This window comes from Nakaseomyces bracarensis (genome assembly GCF_045282275.1).
Source record: "Nakaseomyces bracarensis strain CBM3 chromosome Unknown Scaff12_0, whole genome shotgun sequence".
NCBI classification, from domain to species: Eukaryota; Fungi; Ascomycota; class Saccharomycetes; order Saccharomycetales; family Saccharomycetaceae; genus Nakaseomyces; species Nakaseomyces bracarensis.
In genome coordinates, this window is record NW_027263958.1 from 1,476,877 (window position 1) to 1,500,021 (window position 23,145).

Genomic DNA, 23,145 nt, shown 5'->3' on the forward strand with positions numbered 1-23,145 from the left:
CAATTCAGGAGTTACAAATACAACAGAAGAGATTGAATAAGGATGAGGAATGAAATTGACACATTCATGTGTGAAGGAGTTTTCTGGGCGCATCGATTTTTAGTCAGATTTCATCTGATATCTTTACCATAACTATTTAACCCTCACCACCTTCCTGAATATTTGCGTATTTCCAGCACCCTAAATATCACGGTATCTAAAATCTAACTTGAAATGCAAAATTTACAAAATGCACTGCTCTTATTGGTAAGCTTTTCCGCAACATGGTTTTCTCCGGCATGCTACAAGATTAAATGGCTTTTTTGTTTTCGTTTTTAAAATACTGATATGCCTACATACCACGTTGTATTTACAATTTAGGGCATTAGACACAATGCACTGCAGCAGTTATAACAGAGATAACAGAGTGAAACGAAAATGACTTTCATTTTCGTTTACAATTTGCTTACAACTATGTGCTTCCCATTTTGTGTTTATTATCAACCTTTTCACTTTCTTTGCCCTATTTAGCGAAAAAGTTACTGTTTAAATGCTGCAGTATAATGAAGAAACGTAGACTTTTAGAGACGAATCAGATGTTTGTCCTGTGTCTGAACTCACTAAAAGAAATAGCATCCTTAAATAGCCACGGTAATGCTAACCACAATACAGCACATTTGTTCTGCAAAGGATCTGTATCTTAGCTTCAAAATTAGTTTGTATCTATCACTAATTTCACACTAGAGAACACCACCTGAAATAGAAGATATCAAGGCCAACGTACTTAGGTAACAAAATGACAAAAATTTTTCATTTTCGCTTAAAAACTTTTTATGTCTACCATATCAGTAGATGCGAGCGGTGGTGTGGAGTTTTCATTTATAATTCTTATCTCCATGTATTTTCAGATCTAAAATGCGTTTCCCCAGCAACTAGGTTCACACACTAAAAAAAATTCTACTTGGCTAAATTGTATAAAAAAAAAAGCAATACCAAGAATTTGACGTATTTTTGCAGAAATTTATTAAATAAAAAATTTTATTTTAAAGGGCTGCTCCGAATAATGGGCCTATGAGAATGAAGGTAGAGGCTACTATCACCGTGAAGTTTATACAAATATTCTCCTTCACAACTGGGATGTTGTAGTTAATTATAGAATCACAAAAAGAAAGAAAAAAATTGAATAAAAAAGGCACATATGCAGGAATCGGACAAGTGTTTGTCAGCTGATGTTGAATTTCATTGCGATGAGATTGTGCCTCATCAGTTGTCAACTAGGAAGAGTAAACAAATATCCCACTATACCTTTTAGTACTACTTTAACTGAAATACTAAATTTTCTTTCAAGAAAATTTTCTGCATTGCAGGATATTTATTCTACTAGTTTTTCTACGTTTTTATTTTTTTATATCCCCCCACCGCCCCTCCTCCATATTCAAAAAAAATTTTCTTGATTATTTTGATGCCGCACGACTTAATCGGAAAATCCCAACGAACTAAGAAGACCTTACTGAGGGGCTTACCATTGTATAATGGTGATATATGTTGTAATAGAGAGGACTTAATAGAGAATATATGAACCCCACTTTTTATCACTTAAGCTATGGCGCAGTGCACAATATTTGAAAATCTAGCATAACTGATTATAGTTTTCTTTTCTTTTTATAATTATGCCGTGAAAGGCAAAACAAGAATCTGCTATCAATGGAACCAAGAAGGATTCGAAGAAGAAAACTCAAGGAAATTATGCCAAAATAGATTTCCATTTTTTGGAAACAAGTCATATACCAGTAACTATACATCTCAAGTCTAGCTGCAACATGGTTTAGTATTACAACAGTCGCTTTAATATTTTGCTTTTTCTGTTAGAACGTTCATTTACTTCTCAATTTTATTTGGTATTTCAAATAAGAGTCAATTTATTTTGTTAATAAAACTATGACCTGGGCTGGGGAAACAAAATATGCCCACTTTCTCATTCATCATACTTCGAAGCTAAAAAAGCCTTGGCAAACCAAATTTACTCCAGAAACTGTATCAAATACACAACATGTCTATCTGTTGCATGAAATACTATATCTTCTAAGAACAAAAATTGTTAACAAAATGGTGAGGTATGTTATTCCGATTATCTAAAATCAAGAGTAAATGCAAAATATTTTTTTTCCTCCTCATTTATGAATAACTTGTTGAAATTTTCCATCTATGATAGTGAATGCGGTTATAGACGGCTTATATCCCTTCCTTCATCAACTGATACTTCTTCAATTCTTATTGATAATAAGAAAAGTGTTATAGACTTAGAACATCAATGTACTCTGGCTAATTACTTTAGAAAATTTCTTACCCACGTTTACCAGAATAAATAGTTAGTTCAATGATATTGGATAAAAGATTTTCTATAAAATTGCCCACTCAGCTCTTAATCAACATTTCCGTAGAATTAGAAATTCAGAGAAAGTTAGTTAGAAAATGTACCTATTGGAACGGCTGACAAACAATTTTTGACATTATCCATTCAATATTCTGGGTGGTATTAACAGAAAAAAATTTCACGATCTCATTCTGGAACATAAACAAGAAAAGAAACACTCTTCTTTACCGAAATGTTAATAATTATCGGAACTAGAATAAATTCTAAAATTATTTTTCCTTTATTAAGGGGGTTACGATTTAGCTTTTCATGAATGATATTTCTACTCGACATATGAAAAAATTGTTGTATTGTGGATCTCTACGATAACGATATATAACGGAAGTATATTATTCATAAATATGATTTTATGAATTTAAAATTAACAGTTATCTTATTTGATAAATATATTATCCGAAATCAATTGTACACCCTTACAGTGTTATACGTCTTATGATGTTCAAAGGCTTTCTTGTCGTATTTACTTTATTCTTTCCACGCGTCAACACACTTGCTTTTGACCGAAATGACTTCGCGAACCCTCTATATGCAGATAAATGGGATATAATGAATACCGACACTCAAAATCCCTATCCATTTGGCTGCTCACCGAATGTTGGCATAATAAATTCAGGTCTGAAGATGGAATTATGGGAATACAGCTATCGGTTTTACTATAGACCTTGCATTGATTCCCCTGAAGAGCAGTGCTGGGTGAACAAATCTGAAGGGTATTGTTTCGATTCTAGTTATCTAGATTTTAATTATCCAAGGTATGGTTATCAAAATAGAAGGAAGATCGGACAATCTGAAGGTGTCACCGGTATATTAGATTTTACATTTAGTTCTAAACATTCATGTTATCTGCAATATGGAACATTACCGTCCGTATACAATTATCCTTCTCCTATTACAACGACAAATTTCACGATGATCATGTACGGATATTTTAAGCCAAAAGAGTCAGGTGTATATACATTTTACATCGATGGAGATGATTTATTATATTTAAATTTTGGCGCCGGGAATGCATTCGACTGCTGCCGACTAGAAAAAACATTTGATAAATTTGGAAATTACCAAGCTTATGCCCTGTGGGGCTCAAGGCATGTCCGAAAACAATTAAAAGTACATCTGGATGGGGATTCCTACTATCCTTTAAGAATTTTTTTAAATAATCGTGACCATGTTGCTTCTTTATCACTGTCGTTTAGTATAAATGAGAACCCTACAAAAATCAATGATTTCACAGGATATTTATTTTCTATTTCAGATAGTGATATTGGATGCCCGAACAAAATCATATACGACACTAAATGTGGGAATGTAACATCAGCTAAAACTTATAGTACTGAGGTAGTGACTAAGCTTAACACAGATATAGAGATGTCCACCATTTATCATATATATGTACCTTGTTCGTCTTCTACATCAATTTTATGTGATAGTGGTTTTTATGATCCTATACATAATAGCTGTGTTATAACCTCAAAATCAACGGTATTTAGGCACACTACGAAGTCTAGTTCATCAGCCCTATCTACAAGTACTGGCTCCAGTACATTACCTTTTATACAGAGCAAAGGGAATACTACAACTGAGACTCCATCGTGGCGTACTTATTTACTCAAAACACAAATTCCTCCTAAATCCAATTTGAGTACAGAAACTTCTTCATTTTCTCATTACGGTAAATATAACATTACAAGTCTTGGTAATAATCTGACCGAATCAAATAACATAACAACGACTGTATCACTAATACAAGGGAATACAACTTCATCCAGAACCACTAGCACTCTTTCTACCGTTCCAAAATTGAATCATTCTATTTCATCCCAAACAAATCCTAGTGGTCAACCCGTTACAAGTCTTGGTAAAAATCTGACCGAATCAAATAACATAACAACGACTGTATCACTAATACAAGGGAATACAACTTCATCCAGAACCACTAGCACTCTTTCTACCGTTCCCAAATTGAATCATTCTATTTCATCCCAAACAAATCCCAGTTGTCAACCCGAAACACTTATGAGCTCCACCCAAAGCCCAACTAAACACTCAAAATCAAAAATTTGGAAACCAACACATAAAATAAACACAAATACAATTGAAACCCACAATATTGTCACGACTGCAAAGAGTTTGTCGTTTACTACTATAATATCTACTAAGTTAAAGAGCATATGCAGTTTTTGCAAAAATCAAAATTTCTATACTGATAATAAAAATATGGTATCCGTTCCTATAAGCATAAGTTTGTCAGGTACTACAAACACATGTAAAAAATCAGGTAGGGTAAAAACTAGTTTATTATCAGATCCTTTAATTACACATACTATTCATTCTTCCAATACAACAAAAAGAACTTTAGGTATTCCACTTGCTTCCGAAATAATCATAAAAACTGACTATACGAATATCAATAGTCTTTCCATAGTACCTGAAATTTCACGCAAGTGTAATACTCCCGGAGTCTCAAGTTTTAGCATTTATTCAAATACCATACCTGACATCGTGGATGGAAAATTGAAATCAAGTCCGAAAACAACTAGTGGCACCTCTTTTGCAGCGGAGGTTTGCCGTAATAATAAAATTTCCATTGTCACCAACACTAACTTAGACCACAGAACAAAATCATTATATGAAGGTAAGCACAACTTTTCAATGTCAAATACAAACTATTCGATATTTAACACTACTAAACCTTCCAGTAATGAAGTGGTGACATTTATTAATGCTTCTTGCTTGTATCAATTGAATTTAATACTAACTATTGTAACATTAATACTCTACATTTTATAGATGAGCAGATATGTAGCCAAGCTATATTAATTCATATGCATTGAAAACCTAACAATTTTAACGGTACGATCTGAAAAAAGACTAAAGGAAAATTTGTATATAATGTATGTTAAACAATTTTAAATAGCGCATAATTTTAAGAAACGGAAATTGAAGTATACTCGCTGAAGTGGGTTACGGTTATTCCTGGTGTTACTGAGAGATTATTGAGGAAGAGTGAAATTTTCACAAATTATAAAAAGAACATACCATATAAAGTTATGGAAATGACCAATGATTTGATTTTTCTTATTCCTCACATACATTCCCCACTTAGTTTATCATATTTGCCGTGGAGAAAACAAATTGTTGGTTGCTTTGGAACAATTATCGACATTATGGAGAAACTTAACTAAGAAAAGGTAATCAAAACTATTTACGATTGATCTTTGTCTCTTAATTTGTTTACATATACCACCAAAATATTAATTCACACCTTTTTTAAGCTGCCACACCGGGTAACAATGACCAAGAATTTTTTACCTCTTTTGACCCGCATGTGCATATATTCACCGGGTAACATAAACAACTTTTGTAGATGGTAAGTTTTTGTCGAGATATAATTACCAGTTGAAGATTCAGAATAATACAATATGATGACTCAATATACATAAAAAATGAAATAAAAGTTACGAGAGCCAGTGTTTAGGTGTTATTATTCTATCTGTGTATCATACAGTAAATTATTCGTTCATATAGACTCAATCAATTTCAAATTAAAATATCAAATTAAAATATCAAATTAAAATATCAAATTAAAATATCAAATTAAAGTATCAAATTAAAATATCAAACTAAAATATCTAATTGAAATATGAAATTAAAATATCTAATTGAAATATGAAATTAAAATATCTAATTGAAATATCTAATTGAAATATCTGATCTTTAGTAAAGCAGATAACTTTATTTATTGCAAGTTAATATATAATGTACAATGTAATATGTTACTTTATACCAGAAATATATAAATACAGATATAAACGAACAAAACAATTAGGAAGTAGTTGAATCAGGTGAGTATATCTAGCATAAGATTCAAAATCCTAAAAGAAATCAAATATGTTATCAATAGCGACTAAGAGGTAAAGTATGAGTTTTGATTGATAAAGAACTATACTATTGAAATGATAAAAATAGCGACCATAAAAAGGATGTTATGGGATAACCTAGAGCCATTTGCCTCGTATTGAATACTATGGACAGAATGATGTTGATTCTGAGAGAGTATCATGCTCTTAGAGAAGGTCTTTGAATGGACAGTGTAGTCAAAATCATCAGATAAAGTAACAGACCAAGGATAAGTGGTGGTGCCTGTGTGGGTCTTGCCGTCGCTGCCGAGTGTTGGGAAGAAGGACACGACCTCAGTCTCTGAGCTTCTGTTGGCTTCGTCTACCAGCGTGGTGGTGTAAATCGGAGGCTCAGAGAACGAGTCAGTGTCGACGACGGTGTAAGTAGTTGAGCCTGTGTGGGTCTTGCTGTCGCTACTCTATAGATTCGATAGTTACGGATAGGTAAAAAAAAAAATGGCATTTCATATTTAACTTCTACAAGCAGAATAAGAGAAATCGAAGGCAATTGCACCTAAATTTAAAGATCGAATCTTGCAATGTCATGTAAGTGCATTATTATTATGAAGAAATATGTTATATTTTATATGCGCACGTGAGGAGAAATCAGAAAGTTTCACAATCTGTTAACTAGATATGGTAGCAGATGGATTTGAATTTCAAATAGGAATTCCAGAATTGAAATCGTTTCGTTTATCCAGTATAGCTGGTTGTTGTAGTGCTATTGTATGGTAGACTGTTATATTTTCTTTTTGTCTTCGCTTACGCATCTATTTGCTATCATTAATTACTCCGGTATCGTCTACCCCAGTACCATCACTAGGCTCTGCACCCTCTCAAACCCTTCACCCCCACTCGTTAAGGTCGATATATTATTTGGATATTCACACCCTTTCGGTTGCGACCATATCCACAAGAAAGCACCGTTTCCCGTCCGATCAACTGTAGTTAAGCTTGTGAGAGCCTGACCGAGTAGTGTAGTGGGTGACCATACGCGAAACTCAGGTGCTGCAATCTCTTTTTTTTCTTAAAAAAAATGAAAAAAAATAATAAAAAAGTACTGTAAGGGCTGCGAAAAACGCGAGATATATCTGTGGACGGCGGTGGTGTGATTTGATACGTGTGATGTGATAGATTGGCCTGGCATCTACTGAGCGTGTGGAGAAACATGGCACATGACGAAGATGGTAATCCATATCATAGATTTCGGCAGCAAGAATGAGTGCAGAAGGCTATAACTCTAGATGAAGTCATCAACCAGCTAGACGGAAAAATTGTCCAGTATGCATCTCTTTTTACGTTTCATTTTCCATTTACCACAAGAGATAGGTACTTTGCATATTTTCTTTATTGTTACTAGCCACATAGACTTTTTTGAATGGTTTGCGATGGTAAATAATAAATGAAGTTTAATATTATTCAGTTCATTATATTTTGTTAAAGGATGTACTTACCGTAGTATACTCTATAGAACCTTAGAGCTCGTAGTTTTAGTTTTTCATATATATTGAACAAGGAAATTATATCCTTATAAATTCCCTGTAGATTTAGTGTTGGTATCCCTTCAAAACTTCAGCATCGTAGCTGACGTACTTACCATTGACAGAGTCAGGGATACCGTTCAGTGCTAACTTGGAGTAGACGGTAGCTGGGACAGAACTGTCTACCAACTTGTTTTGTGATTTCAAGTCTCTGAACATCTTCAAAGCTTCCTCATCCATACCCTTTGGACCGACTTTTTCTCTGATGTTAACTTGCATATCAGTATCAACAATACCTGGAGCAACAGCAACGGCCTTGACAGCCCTTTCTTCGTTGGCTAGAGTCATAGCGAAGTGATTTAGGGCGGCCTTGGAAGAACCGTAGGCACCCCAACTGCTGAAGTAAGTATCACTAGCATCAGAACTGACGAAGACAGCGTTACCGTTAGTCTTCTTCAAGTATGGCAAAGCTATACTAACCAAAGAGACAATACTGAAGAAATTAATATTAAACAAATTCTTCCAGCCGTTGACATCGATTTCGTTGACGTTTTGTACTGGCTCCAAGACACCAGCGTTGGCCACTACAGAATCAATCCTACCATGTCCTTCAATAGCAGACATAACGTACTTCTTCAAAAGGTCCTCGTCGGTGATATCACCAACAGAGTAGAAGAATCTGTCACCATAAGTTTCCTTCAACTTCTTCAATGGGGCTTCGGATCTTGCAATACCATAGATGACAACATCCTTGTTTAGGGAGAAAAGAGTATCAACAATAGACTTACCAATACCTCTAGAAACACCTGTAACTAAAATAACCTTAGACATTTTTTATATGTTCTTTATCTGTTTTCTTGATATGTTTTTAGAATAAACTATTTGTTTATGATATCTTCTTGATTGTAATTATAGATAAAATATAAGAAAGTGTATTTGAATTTACAGATGGAATTACTCCCATCTTATATAGATTTATTTCTCTGCATCTGTATATCATTAGTAAATATTGTGTACTATCAGTATAGACCCTTGTGTATTCGGTATTATGCATCTTCGGTATTATGTATCTTCGGTGTTATGCAATCTCGGTGTTACGCATCTTCGGTGTTATGCAATCTCGGTGTTACACATCTTCGGTGTTATGCAATCTCGGTGTTACGCATCTTCGGTGTTATGCATCTTCGGTGTTATGCATCTTCGGCATTATGCATTTTCGGTGTTATGCGTCACCAGCGTTATATCTCTTCGAGACCTGTGAAAAGGTATCATAGAAAAAGTTCTTTCTTTTTCTGCGCTTTCCGCCCCTCTGTCAATTTAACGCAGACTCAGAAAATCAAAAAAAATAAATAAAGTCGATTAAGGGTTCACGGAGTGGAAAAGAAAAAGAACAGTTATAATACGGACATTTAATATACAAAAAAAATAATAAGATAGAGTCCTTATAGGAAATGATTATTAATGTATACATCTAGTTTGCAAATGCAAAAGTAGTTGGAAATGCAAATCTATTATTTTAAATGCATAAATAAAAACATACTAATTATAACATCGTTATCTGAGGATGATAAATGCTAAGATACTTTCAATTTTTGAATGAGCTCTCTTGGAAGGGAGTTTAAAAAAATTGACCGTATTTATTTTACTTCATTTTTTCTATCAGTCGGTATACAGAGGAAATGATAGATATATAATTAATATAAAAGTAGAACTTGTGAATATACATTTAAATAGCAATGTGTAGGAAGGTAGCTCTATGAGAAGTCTATGAGTTTTCTACAATTCATTTAACTCATTTTTACTTGGTAAATTTAAAAAGATCAGATATATGTATGGCATTAGCAATAACAGCTAAACTCCTATTTTTTTTTTAATATAAAATTGGCATTTATGATTGGCATCGTTACTTTTCATTTTTTTTCTCAGCCATGCATATAATAAAATAATGGAGTGGCATTAGTTGTTATTGTTAACAACAAATAAAATCAGATGCTGAAAACTGAAAGAATATGCATGATAGTTAAAGTGGTTATATGATACAGTTCGATTACAATAAGAATTCACCTGATTAATAAGCAACCTAAGATGACCAGCTTAAGTGTGTCATTATTAGAAGCAATATCCTAGAAGATTTAGTAAGGTGCGCATTTCAAATATTCCGCTTTTTTTAATGAGTCATCACTAAATAAAAAGATCAGATATATGTATGGCATTAGCAATAACATGTGACTCCTATTTTTTTTTTAATATAAAATTAGGCATTTATGATTGGCATCGTTACTTTTCATTTTTTTTCTCAGCCATGCATATAATAAAATAATGGAATGGCATTAGTTGTTATTGTTAACAACAAGCCATGCATATAAAATCAGATGTTATTGTTAACAACAAATAAAATCAGATGGTGAAAACTGAAAGAATATGCATGATAGTTAAAGTGGTTATATGATACAGTTCGATTACAATAAGAATTCACCTGATTAATAAGCAACCTAAGATGACCAGCTTAAGTTGTCATTTTTGCAATATCCAGTCACATCACTAAATATCCTCATGTGAATTATATTATTTAACACTAATACTAAAATAGGATTATATATGAAGAACTATTTCCGGGATAAACTAAGAAAAAATCAGTAGTTTATAGAAGCAAATACACAAGGAAACTAGAAGATTTAGTAAGGTGCGCATTTCAAATATTCCGCTTTTTTTAATGAGTCCTTGTTCAGTGAAATAAATGATAAAAAAGCGAACCCTATGCTTATGACATCTTTTTTTACAGTTTTACTATCCTAATATAAAAAATATGTGCGAACTTTTAGATATACGACATCGACCATGAAATTGATAAACTGATGCGTTTTGTGGAATACAAAAACTATTATGTTTTTTTTTTTTTTTTTTTTTTTTTTTTTTTTTGAAAATAATGAACTAAAACCACAACTGGTAATCAGTGACCAAAGATCTCATTTTTTATTTAATGTATTCACTGTTGAAGTTTACAAAGAATTACTGGCTTTTTCCTGCTATACAATTCCTTCTTTATTTGCATTTTATATATCACCAGTGCTTTATAGGATTTATTCTCTTAAATGTTTCCTTAACAATCTTAAGCATTCATTAAAAATTTCAAAGAATTTTATTCTGTTCAACTATATATATATATATATATAAATCATTTATTAATATTGGATATTAAAAGTATACAACATACTAACTTGCATTATATATATATACTTTATATGCCATGAAATTTGCGAGCTATCATGTTGATTAAATGAAAGCACATAAAAAACGAACAAAATATCTTAATAAGCTTCTGAATTGGACTTCGGCGTTGAGAATATTACTTTTATTTAAGCTTTCTTAATTGTAAGGGAAATTTTCAAGAAATATTGAAAAATGCTATTATTAATAGATAAATAATAAGATGAAAACTCCGGCAAAAAGACACATATTATTCGAAACCTTAGAACCAGCAGCCAGATATTGAATACTTTCCATAGAATTACAGTTTTCAGTTAGCGAGGAGTTGTTGGAAGTGTTGGCCAGGGTGTAGGTGGTGGAACCGGTGTGTGTCTTGCCGTCAGAGCCCACTGTTGGGAAGTAGGAGATCACGTCTGTCTCGGTGGAGGAGCCGGAGGTGATGACGGTGGTGGAGGCGCTAGGCTCAGAGAAGGTGTCGGTGTTGGCCAGGGTGTAGGTGGTGGAACCGGTGTGTGTCTTGCCGTCAGAGCCCACTGTTGGGAAGTAGGAGATCACGTCTGTCTCGGTGGAGGAGCCGGAGGTGATGACGGTGGTGGAGGCGCTAGGCTCAGAGAAGGTGTCGGTGTTGCCCAGGGTGTAGGTGGTGGAACCGGTGTGTGTCTTGCCGTCAGAGCCCACTGTTGGGAAGTAGGAGATCACGTCTGTCTCGGTGGAGGAGCCGGAGGTGATGACGGTGGTGGAGGCGCTAGGCTCAGAGAAGGTGTCGGTGTTGCCCAGGGTGTAGGTGGTGGAACCGGTGTGTGTCTTGCCGTCAGAGCCCACTGTTGGGAAGTAGGAGATCACGTCTGTCTCGGTGGAGGAGCCGGAGGTGATGACGGTGGTGGAGGCGCTAGGCTCAGAGAAGGTGTCGGTGTTGCCCAGGGTGTAGGTGGTGGAACCGGTGTGTGTCTTGCCGTCAGAGCCCACTGTTGGGAAGTAGGAGATCACGTCTGTCTCGGTGGAGGAGCCGGAGGTGATGACGGTGGTGGAGGCGCTAGGCTCAGAGAAGGTGTCGGTGTTGCCCAGGGTGTAGGTGGTGGAACCGGTGTGTGTCTTGCCGTCAGAGCCCACTGTTGGGAAGTAGGAGATCACGTCTGTCTCGGTGGAGGAGCCGGAGGTGATGACGGTGGTGGAGGCGCTAGGCTCAGAGAAGGTGTCGGTGTTGGCCAGGGTGTAGGTGGTGGAACCGGTGTGTGTCTTGCCGTCAGAGCCCACTGTTGGGAAGTAGGAGATCACGTCTGTCTCGGTGGAGGAGCCGGAGGTGATGACGGTGGTGGAGGCGCTAGGCTCAGAGAAGGTGTCGGTGTTGCCCAGGGTGTAGGTGGTGGAACCGGTGTGTGTCTTGCCGTCAGAGCCCACTGTTGGGAAGTAGGAGATCACGTCTGTCTCGGTGGAGGAGCCGGAGGTGATGACGGTGGTGGAGGCGCTAGGCTCAGAGAAGGTGTCGGTGTTGGCCAGGGTGTAGGTGGTGGAACCGGTGTGTGTCTTGCCGTCAGAGCCCACTGTTGGGAAGTAGGAGATCACGTCTGTCTCGGTGGAGGAGCCGGAGGTGATGACGGTGGTGGAGGCGCTAGGCTCAGAGAAGGTGTCGGTGTTGGCCAGGGTGTAGGTGGTGGAACCGGTGTGTGTCTTGCCGTCAGAGCCCACTGTTGGGAAGTAGGAGATCACGTCTGTCTCGGTGGAGGAGCCGGAGGTGATGACGGTGGTGGAGGCGCTAGGCTCAGAGAAGGTGTCGGTGTTGCCCAGGGTGTAGGTGGTGGAACCGGTGTGTGTCTTGCCGTCAGAGCCCACTGTTGGGAAGTAGGAGATCACGTCTGTCTCGGTGGAGGAGCCGGAGGTGATGACGGTGGTGGAGGCGCTAGGCTCAGAGAAGGTGTCGGTGTTGCCCAGGGTGTAGGTGGTGGAACCGGTGTGTGTCTTGCCGTCAGAGCCCACTGTTGGGAAGTAGGAGATCACGTCTGTCTCGGTGGAGGAGCCGGAGGTGATGACGGTGGTGGAGGCGCTAGGCTCAGAGAAGGTGTCGGTGTTGCCCAGGGTGTAGGTGGTGGAACCGGTGTGTGTCTTGCCGTCAGAGCCCACTGTTGGGAAGTAGGAGATCACGTCTGTCTCGGTGGAGGAGCCGGAGGTGATGACGGTGGTGGAGGCGCTAGGCTCAGAGAAGGTGTCGGTGTTGGCCAGGGTGTAGGTGGTGGAACCGGTGTGTGTCTTGCCGTCAGAGCCCACTGTTGGGAAGTAGGAGATCACGTCTGTCTCGGTGGAGGAGCCGGAGGTGATGACGGTGGTGGAGGCGCTAGGCTCAGAGAAGGTGTCGGTGTTGCCCAGGGTGTAGGTGGTGGAACCGGTGTGTGTCTTGCCGTCAGAGCCCACTGTTGGGAAGTAGGAGATCACGTCTGTCTCGGTGGAGGAGCCGGAGGTGATGACGGTGGTGGAGGCGCTAGGCTCAGAGAAGGTGTCGGTGTTGCCCAGGGTGTAGGTGGTGGAACCGGTGTGTGTCTTGCCGTCAGAGCCCACTGTTGGGAAGTAGGAGATCACGTCTGTCTCGGTGGAGGAGCCGGAGGTGATGACGGTGGTGGAGGCGCTAGGCTCAGAGAAGGTGTCGGTGTTGCCCAGGGTGTAGGTGGTGGAACCGGTGTGTGTCTTGCCGTCAGAGCCCACTGTTGGGAAGTAGGAGATCACGTCTGTCTCGGTGGAGGAGCCGGAGGTGATGACGGTGGTGGAGGCGCTAGGCTCAGAGAAGGTGTCGGTGTTGCCCAGGGTGTAGGTGGTGGAACCGGTGTGTGTCTTGCCGTCAGAGCCCACTGTTGGGAAGTAGGAGATCACGTCTGTCTCGGTGGAGGAGCCGGAGGTGATGACGGTGGTGGAGGCGCTAGGCTCAGAGAAGGTGTCGGTGTTGGCCAGGGTGTAGGTGGTGGAACCGGTGTGTGTCTTGCCGTCAGAGCCCACTGTTGGGAAGTAGGAGATCACGTCTGTCTCGGTGGAGGAGCCGGAGGTGATGACGGTGGTGGAGGCGCTAGGCTCAGAGAAGGTGTCGGTGTTGCCCAGGGTGTAGGTGGTGGAACCGGTGTGTGTCTTGCCGTCAGAGCCCACTGTTGGGAAGTAGGAGATCACGTCTGTCTCGGTGGAGGAGCCGGAGGTGATGACGGTGGTGGAGGCGCTAGGCTCAGAGAAGGTGTCGGTGTTGCCCAGGGTGTAGGTGGTGGAACCGGTGTGAGTCTTGCCGTCAGAGCCCACTGTTGGGAAGTAGGAGATCACGTCTGTCTCGGTGGAGGAGCCGGAGGTGATGACGGTGGTGGAGGCGCTAGGCTCAGAGAAGGTGTCGGTGTTGGCCAGGGTGTAGGTGGTGGAACCGGTGTGTGTCTTGCCGTCAGAGCCCACTGTTGGGAAGTAGGAGATCACGTCTGTCTCGGTGGAGGAGCCGGAGGTGATGACGGTGGTGGAGGCGCTAGGCTCAGAGAAGGTGTCGGTGTTGCCCAGGGTGTAGGTGGTGGAACCGGTGTGTGTCTTGCCGTCAGAGCCCACTGTTGGGAAGTAGGAGATCACGTCTGTCTCGGTGGAGGAGCCGGAGGTGATGACGGTGGTGGAGGCGCTAGGCTCAGAGAAGGTGTCGGTGTTGCCCAGGGTGTAGGTGGTGGAACCGGTGTGTGTCTTGCCGTCAGAGCCCACTGTTGGGAAGTAGGAGATCACGTCTGTCTCGGTGGAGGAGCCGGAGGTGATGACGGTGGTGGAGGCGCTAGGCTCAGAGAAGGTGTCGGTGTTGGCCAGGGTGTAGGTGGTGGAACCGGTGTGTGTCTTGCCGTCAGAGCCCACTGTTGGGAAGTAGGAGATCACGTCTGTCTCGGTGGAGGAGCCGGAGGTGATGACGGTGGTGGAGGCGCTAGGCTCAGAGAAGGTGTCGGTGTTGCCCAGGGTGTAGGTGGTGGAACCGGTGTGTGTCTTGCCGTCAGAGCCCACTGTTGGGAAGTAGGAGATCACGTCTGTCTCGGTGGAGGAGCCGGAGGTGATGACGGTGGTGGAGGCGCTAGGCTCAGAGAAGGTGTCGGTGTTGCCCAGGGTGTAGGTGGTGGAACCGGTGTGTGTCTTGCCGTCAGAGCCCACTGTTGGGAAGTAGGAGATCACGTCTGTCTCGGTGGAGGAGCCGGAGGTGATGACGGTGGTGGAGGCGCTAGGCTCAGAGAAGGTGTCGGTGTTGCCCAGGGTGTAGGTGGTGGAACCGGTGTGTGTCTTGCCGTCAGAGCCCACTGTTGGGAAGTAGGAGATCACGTCTGTCTCGGTGGAGGAGCCGGAGGTGATGACGGTGGTGGAGGCGCTAGGCTCAGAGAAGGTGTCGGTGTTGCCCAGGGTGTAGGTGGTGGAACCGGTGTGTGTCTTGCCGTCAGAGCCCACTGTTGGGAAGTAGGAGATCACGTCTGTCTCGGTGGAGGAGCCGGAGGTGATGACGGTGGTGGAGGCGCTAGGCTCAGAGAAGGTGTCGGTGTTGGCCAGGGTGTAGGTGGTGGAACCGGTGTGTGTCTTGCCGTCAGAGCCCACTGTTGGGAAGTAGGAGATCACGTCTGTCTCGGTGGAGGAGCCGGAGGTGATGACGGTGGTGGAGGCGCTAGGCTCAGAGAAGGTGTCGGTGTTGCCCAGGGTGTAGGTGGTGGAACCGGTGTGTGTCTTGCCGTCAGAGCCCACTGTTGGGAAGTAGGAGATCACGTCTGTCTCGGTGGAGGAGCCGGAGGTGATGACGGTGGTGGAGGCGCTAGGCTCAGAGAAGGTGTCGGTGTTGCCCAGGGTGTAGGTGGTGGAACCGGTGTGTGTCTTGCCGTCAGAGCCCACTGTTGGGAAGTAGGAGATCACGTCTGTCTCGGTGGAGGAGCCGGAGGTGATGACGGTGGTGGAGGCGCTAGGCTCAGAGAAGGTGTCGGTGTTGCCCAGGGTGTAGGTGGTGGAACCGGTGTGTGTCTTGCCGTCAGAGCCCACTGTTGGGAAGTAGGAGATCACGTCTGTCTCGGTGGAGGAGCCGGAGGTGATGACGGTGGTGGAGGCGCTAGGCTCAGAGAAGGTGTCGGTGTTGGCCAGGGTGTAGGTGGTGGAACCGGTGTGTGTCTTGCCGTCAGAGCCCACTGTTGGGAAGTAGGAGATCACGTCTGTCTCGGTGGAGGAGCCGGAGGTGATGACGGTGGTGGAGGCGCTAGGCTCAGAGAAGGTGTCGGTGTTGGCCAGGGTGTAGGTGGTGGAACCGGTGTGTGTCTTGCCGTCAGAGCCCACTGTTGGGAAGTAGGAGATCACGTCTGTCTCGGTGGAGGAGCCGGAGGTGATGACGGTGGTGGAGGCGCTAGGCTCAGAGAAGGTGTCGGTGTTGCCCAGGGTGTAGGTGGTGGAACCGGTGTGTGTCTTGCCGTCAGAGCCCACTGTTGGGAAGTAGGAGATCACGTCTGTCTCGGTGGAGGAGCCGGAGGTGATGACGGTGGTGGAGACACTTGGTTGGGAATATGTTGGTGTCTGAACAACGTAAATCACTTCTGGTGTTGTTTTATTATCATTTCCGATAATGTAACTTAGTGCTGTTGATACTGTTGTTGTGATTTTGTTAGGTCCTGGTGTGTATGCTGTTGATGTTATTGTATTGATTTCTTTACACATCGACGTGTTGTTGATGTCAGGAAAACTAAATAGTGAACCGGTAAAGACAATGTTTGACCCATTTGGTGCTAACAAATTATATTTTAGCATACCCCATGAAAAATCATTAGTGTAAACTACTTTAATTGGATAATATATATCTTTGACTAAAGTAAAATTAAATACTTTGCCGTCCGGAGGGTACATTCCAGTTATAGAAAAGGTTTCGTTAGTGGTCTGAGACGAGCCCTGAGTACAACAACCGAAAGCTAACCCAGCCCCCATAGTAATTGCGACAGTATCATCCACAATAGGCAAAGACAATTTATAAGTACCAGTTTCGGGAGCTTTGTAGTAACCAGTATATTCAAATGTCATATTATTGGTTGAGATATTAATCCCGTAATAGCTTGCAGTAGCTGGGAAATGACATACTGCAGACTCACCTTCACAGTAAAATTTTACACCGATTGAATAATTTTTAGAAAGGTCCGGGTAACACCACTTCATGACATGTCCACTAGTATCCGCACAAGGTAGTTGAACGTCAAAGTCAATGGCAGTAGATGTTCCTATCAGCTTATGTTTTCTATAACCACCAGCCATATAACTTTTATTATAGGCAAGTTCTGTCCCAATTGATAAGTCATATTCATACACGTTGACATTCAATCCGCTTTTCTCATCTTGAGATATGAGACATCCTTGCAATGCATCTGCAAAACTTGATTGGAAAAAAATAAATACTAATGTAGCAGTGACAAGTAATGTATTAATTACCATATTGACCGATACTAGGTTATAATATTTATGTTCATAAATGGTTTTCAAAAAATCAGAACTAGAATTAGAAAATTTGAATGTAATTTATTAGTTATATATATATTACATTGTATAGCTTTCTTTTGCGAAGTAAAAAAAAATTGTCCATTTTTTTTTCTTATTGTACTAGGCTATTATAGCACATGGGCGAAGAATTCTGAAATTCATAGCAATAATTACTGATAAATATTAGCTTGTTTTCGTGTTTGTACACGATGTGCCTCAAGTTTACTGTGACTACAGCAATTTAGGATTACGAAATATTCCCACTGATGTTTTACCTAGCCTAATTGTTGTAATGTTGGAATAAAAAGGGCAAAATAAATCATAACAACCAAATAATTTGTGATTGAAGTACAATTCTGTCGACTCGGTTTTATAAAGTGTACAAGTAAAATAAAAGAAAAAATGAATTTTAGGTCTGAAAAGGGAAAATATACATTAACGCTTTGGTTCAGTTATGACCAATTTTGATTATAATGTATGTCATCCCTTTATTTTTGTTTCCATGTCTTATGTATTGTTGTTATATTCTACATTCTTATTTAACGTTGATAAGGGTCAACATTTTCCCTGGATTTGTTAGTGAATGTTTTTATCGGTAAACCTTGTAAAGATACTAAAAAAGAGCGTTAAATTTTACTCTCTAAAAATTTTGTATGTTGAACGACATTCGAAATTTGGTAACGCGCGCACACTACCAAGATTTTCTTTTTTTTTTTTTTTGCGCCTTTTCCTCCCCCACTCCCAATGCTTCGTGCATTGAAAGGAAAGCGGGGCAACTATGAATTCTTTTCTATCTATTTCGCCACTTATCTCAAAAAAAGAAATGAGATCACTAAATACCTTAATACGACTAGTAAATATAGCAGTTTAACCAAAGATTTGAGAGAAACTTTGATTTCCGATAAAATCATTTGAGTAGAATATGAGTGTATTGAAAAAGAAAAAGGGGCAAATTTGATAAATTCAATCGACCAAGCTTGTTATTCTTTCTTTCGTCTTCTTCTGTTGATTCTAAAATCCGTTAATAGATACAGGTGTTAACAATTTAAGCAATATTAGAGATTAATTCTCATTATATTTATTATATGGGGTGAAGCTCATTTTGTGCTTGATTTTCTCAATATTCCTCAGAATATGCTGAGTCTGCATTTTTTTATAGGACAATTGATTTGAGGGTGTATTACATCACTCATCATATGATGCTAAAAGGGTTCAATTCCATTATTTATGGAGCTATTAATTTACCATTTCTTTTTGCTCTCACAAAATTATGTAAATTGCAACCAGATATTACTAAATAATTACGTGCTATTATTGAAGACAAATAACAACAAGAAGTACAAGAGAGTGGAAAGTAAAAAGTAAAAAGTAAAAAGTAAATACTGTAACTCTCGACATTTTGACACTTTATTGGCTCTGAAATATATAAAGTACATTAATTCCATTACGTATATTGATGTCATCTTATATTATATAAAATATAAGTGTTACAATAACAGCTGTCCATATCAAGTAATTATTGTAATTCGTGAAGCTGAATAATCCTATGTAGATATATACTCGTCGCTAATTACTACTGAGATTACTAAAGAATATTGAACAATCAACGATTTGTTGCTAACACGAAAGAGCGAAATTATTGACCACCAAAGAAATCATTTTTAAATTACTTTGGGAAGAATATATTTCTCAACTGATTGAGATTAAATAACGCAGGAATTTTCATATATTAATTTTTTTAATAAATATGTAGAACATGACATGTGTTAACATAAATGTCAAAACTTTCTGTTTAAATTGGAATACATAATAAATGAGTACGGTCCCATATACAAATTCTAATTTAAAATCCTATCAATTAAAGAGAAAAACTAGTTCTGGACTTGTTATATTGTATAATGTTCTTAAAAAATGTGAGAAGAATGACGCGGAAGCGCAGACGTTTTTTAAATTATAAGAATAAAGCGACCTCTTACGTTTTTTTCAAGTATAATTTGGCCTAAAGTTTCTCTGCTAATAGAAATCCATTCCCATCTTATCTATGGTTTTTTTTATATCTCAAGTAAGTATAGTTACTGACTTCATGAGTACACTTTCGTTTTCAATCTATAATATCAATGAAAAGTATCTACGTGGCATTTATGAAGTCGAATAAGTAACCATTCTGTTTATGCATTATAGGAAATTGGAATATCACAACTATACTACGTGTTCATTACATTTGTATTCACTACAAATTTGATCGATAAGAAATTACTGAGGAAGAGATGACATGAAATCCAATTTCAGGAAGAGTAATATATTATTTAAATATTCAGAAATACGTGGGAAATTTATCAATATCTTACGGAAATTAATAAATTAAATTGATTGCTTTATTTTTTTTTTCTGTTTGAGGCATTGTTTTACTTGATCTAATAACATGAAAGCCGTGTCTTTATCGAATGTATGTAATTGGAAAGTATTTATCACGAAGCTTATCCACGGCACTTCGCTTTGTTTCTTATCAGTAGTAGAACTCGAAATTATTCTCAATAGTGGCAACACAATGGAGTTTTGTGACAGATCGTCTCGATTGAACATTTACTTATAAGTGAAATTCATCAGATAAATTTGGCCTCCGGTCATGTCCATAAATGTTCAATAATTAACAAATGAAAACCTGCCCGTTTTAGTTATAGAATCCGGAGTTGAACTAGATGCCAATATCTTAGGTAGGAATAGCAAAGTGGCAACTCAACCAATAGCCTATATATTCCAAAAGTCATAGAGAAATTGATGTCAAAAGTACATTAACTATATACGAAGTTGATAGCGATTACACTTCATAGCTTCACAAAAGAATGTTCCTTTGATTACAGAAAATGCAAGCGATTAAGAATACATATATTTGATGTTTGTAGTATCGTTATATATAATACGTTAATTTCAATACCGCCAGAAAATGATTGTTTATTGTGTCTATTCAAACTAACAATTTTTATTGATATGAATTTCAATGAATACCAAAAGGCTTCTAACTCATGTTGTAGCCTATATAAAAAAGCATTGATAAACTTTCTGTATTTAACATTTAGGTAGCGATTGACGGTATATACAAGTGAATTACTATCAGTCCTTACTTGAAGTGTACCTCCAACATTACAATATTGCATTAGAAGATTTATTAAAATAAATTTTATTATAACCTACGGGATGTATCATTGTATACAGTTCTATTAGCGTGCAAAACTCTGTACAACTAGATTGACCATTTCAAATCAATGCGTAAGATCAACTCTGCTATAGGTCGTACAGAAACGTAGTTCATAAAAATCAAAAAGAAGGTAACAATTAAAAGATTACATACACTATTTACCAACATCAGTATTGATTTATTTTGTTTATTGAAAAGATCACAATTCTTCATAGTTTGTGTACAAGACCACCAGTCTGTAGGTTGTGCAGGTTTATGTTCCAATTCTCACAAACAGATTTCACTGCAACTTATCTAGTGAAAACCATTTAAAAAGTCATTATAGTGATCAATACTGAATTGATCGCTAATTTCTATGCTGTCATTACTTGACTCAGCACTAATAATCGTAGGTGGAATAGAAGATTGGTGGCCACTATTCAAATGGGTAGATTGACAGTCAGTTGGATTGAACCATTGTATTGGAGTTCGGGAGACAGAACCAACTCGAGTTGTTTTGTTATCGAATTTATCTGATGTTGTCATTAACAAAGATAAGGGAGTATATTCCATTATAGAATCAGAGTTTCCATCAGTTCTACAATCCGAGAGATTGATATGTGGTGCGATAGATTGAGTTGCATTGTCGGTAGTCAACGGCGTTAGTTGCCCAATATCTCTTACAACAATGGATTGAGATATACTATTTTCAGGTTTGGTACCGATTTGTGTTTTCCCTCCAAAGGACGCTTTTAGATGACATTTATTGTTCTCACCTGTAGTATAACAATCATTGAGTTCTTTTCCCCAACATACGGCAAATAAAGGTTCAGAACTCGGGTAAGTGTTAGAAGTGACAGTCACGACAGATGGGGTAGAGGTAACTAGATCTGTTTGCCATTCTAATTGACGGTATACTTTCCACATATCCTCAGAAAGAAGAGATTCGACGTTAATTTTGTCTTGAAGTTCATCAATGATTTGTCTCATAACACTGCAATTTTTTTCTAGAGTCTCGACATGCTTACGTTTTCTGTCTCTGGACTTTCGAGCAGCTCTTCTATTTCTCAAGATCTTTTGGATTTTTCTGATCTCTCTTTCCTTATCAGTTTTGGCTCTTTTTCTTGGCGTCATCCACGTCTCGAAAGCGACATCGTTTTCTGGATTTAAAATGTTTTCTAACTTGAAGGCAGTATTTGGTTTCGGTTCCATAGCATCAGATATTTTTGATGTGCGTCTATATTAATAACAGTAATATGTCTAATTATAACAATAAGATAATAAAGTAAGTGGTATATATATGGACAAGATCAGAAACATTAACAAATGGGCAAGAGGTTAAACAAAAAACCTATTTTCCAGAGTGAAACTTGAAATAGATGAACTCGTTGAAGAGCAATAATTTGAAATAAATTTGGGTTTACTTTTCCTTTTTTGTATTATTATATGTGGAGGGAAGCGATAGTTCACTAAGAGGAGAACGCCAATCAAGAACTGAAAAAGCAAATGGTTATGCTCATTAATTGGAATATGAGGAATCTAGATGTTCCATTATTGTATTATTATAATTTGTGAAAGAAACATAGAAGCACAAAGTAATGCTCTATTGCCAATTAATTCATTTATAGAAGATTTCGAAAATTATGGGAATTTACAAATAATAAGGTAAGCAATGTATAATGTGCGTTTCTGGCCATTTTTTACGTTATATTGCTCTTAGGAATAGTAAATGCTGATTATTATCGGAGGGTAGCAGTGAGATTGTTATCCTATAATTCTAATATCCGAATAAAACTACATTTATTTTTTTTTGATACACAATAGTTTTCTGCCAAGGCTACAACTTTTAGGTGCCTTACAGAATATCAAGATATAAGAAACATTAATTATACCTAGTGTGTTGAGTTATGCGCTGGCAAAAAAAAAAACAAGGACAAAATTGTGAATTACCGGAATTTGAAGAATAAATAAAAACCAGATTATAGTCTCTGACATCATAACGATAAAATATATCGAGAGATACAAACGCAAAATGTGTTAATCTGAATTTTGGGGGAAAACTCGATAAATTGTAATTTCTAAATGCAGGTGTAGTAGTAACTTGAAGTAATTTAAATATCTACTAGCAACACCGAGACTGTCCGAAATACGGCAAAATAAAATCCTCAATGATTTAAACCAATTTTATCTTCCAATTTCCTTACTATACTTTTTTGTAGAAATTTTATTGGAACTAATTCTTTATATTAAAGAAAAGTTTCAAAAAAGAAAATGTTAATAAGAAAAGAAGATCAAATAATTATTTCTTCTTTATACATTTAAGATTCAGTGAGGCTCTTTCAAGTAGCAGTTTATCTACGAATGAAGAAAACAAAAAAATATGAAAAATGCCGTGCTTCTGAGCCAGGTTTTGATCTCGAAAAAGAAATCAATGCCCAGAGGTCAATTATTATTCCCCCACGCTTTCAAGACCTCCACTACTGTTCTCTGTATAACTTTCAGCCC

At 38.7% G+C, this 23,145-nt stretch overlaps 4 protein-coding genes across 4 annotated transcripts; 1 reads left to right on the top strand and 3 right to left on the bottom strand.

Annotated features, from left to right (window-relative positions):
• Positions 1-2,845: 2,845 nt before the first annotated feature.
• RNJ42_04029 (uncharacterized protein) lies at positions 2,846-5,200 on the top strand (the record flags this gene model as incomplete). Its single annotated transcript, XM_071054193.1, has 1 exon — positions 2,846-5,200. One exon carries the CDS (start codon positions 2,846-2,848, stop codon positions 5,198-5,200), a length of 2,355 nt encoding a protein of 784 aa, XP_070910605.1.
• A 2,656-nt stretch (positions 5,201-7,856) lies between these two features.
• RNJ42_04030 (SDR family oxidoreductase) lies at positions 7,857-8,621 on the bottom strand (the record flags this gene model as incomplete). Its single annotated transcript, XM_071054194.1, has 1 exon — positions 7,857-8,621. The coding sequence occupies one exon, from the start codon at positions 8,619-8,621 to the stop codon at positions 7,857-7,859; it is 765 nt and encodes a 254-aa protein (XP_070910606.1).
• A 7,933-nt stretch (positions 8,622-16,554) lies between these two features.
• RNJ42_04031 (uncharacterized protein) lies at positions 16,555-17,420 on the bottom strand (the record flags this gene model as incomplete). Its single annotated transcript, XM_071054195.1, has 2 exons — positions 16,555-16,579; positions 16,663-17,420. The coding sequence occupies 2 exons, from the start codon at positions 17,418-17,420 to the stop codon at positions 16,555-16,557; spliced, it is 783 nt and encodes a 260-aa protein (XP_070910607.1).
• A 3,535-nt stretch (positions 17,421-20,955) lies between these two features.
• On the bottom strand, positions 20,956-21,852 carry RNJ42_04032 (Transcriptional activator HAC1; the record flags this gene model as incomplete). The annotated part of the gene is made up of 1 exon (XM_071054196.1): positions 20,956-21,852. The coding sequence occupies one exon, from the start codon at positions 21,850-21,852 to the stop codon at positions 20,956-20,958; it is 897 nt and encodes a 298-aa protein (XP_070910608.1).
• Positions 21,853-23,145: the final 1,293 nt, after the last annotated feature.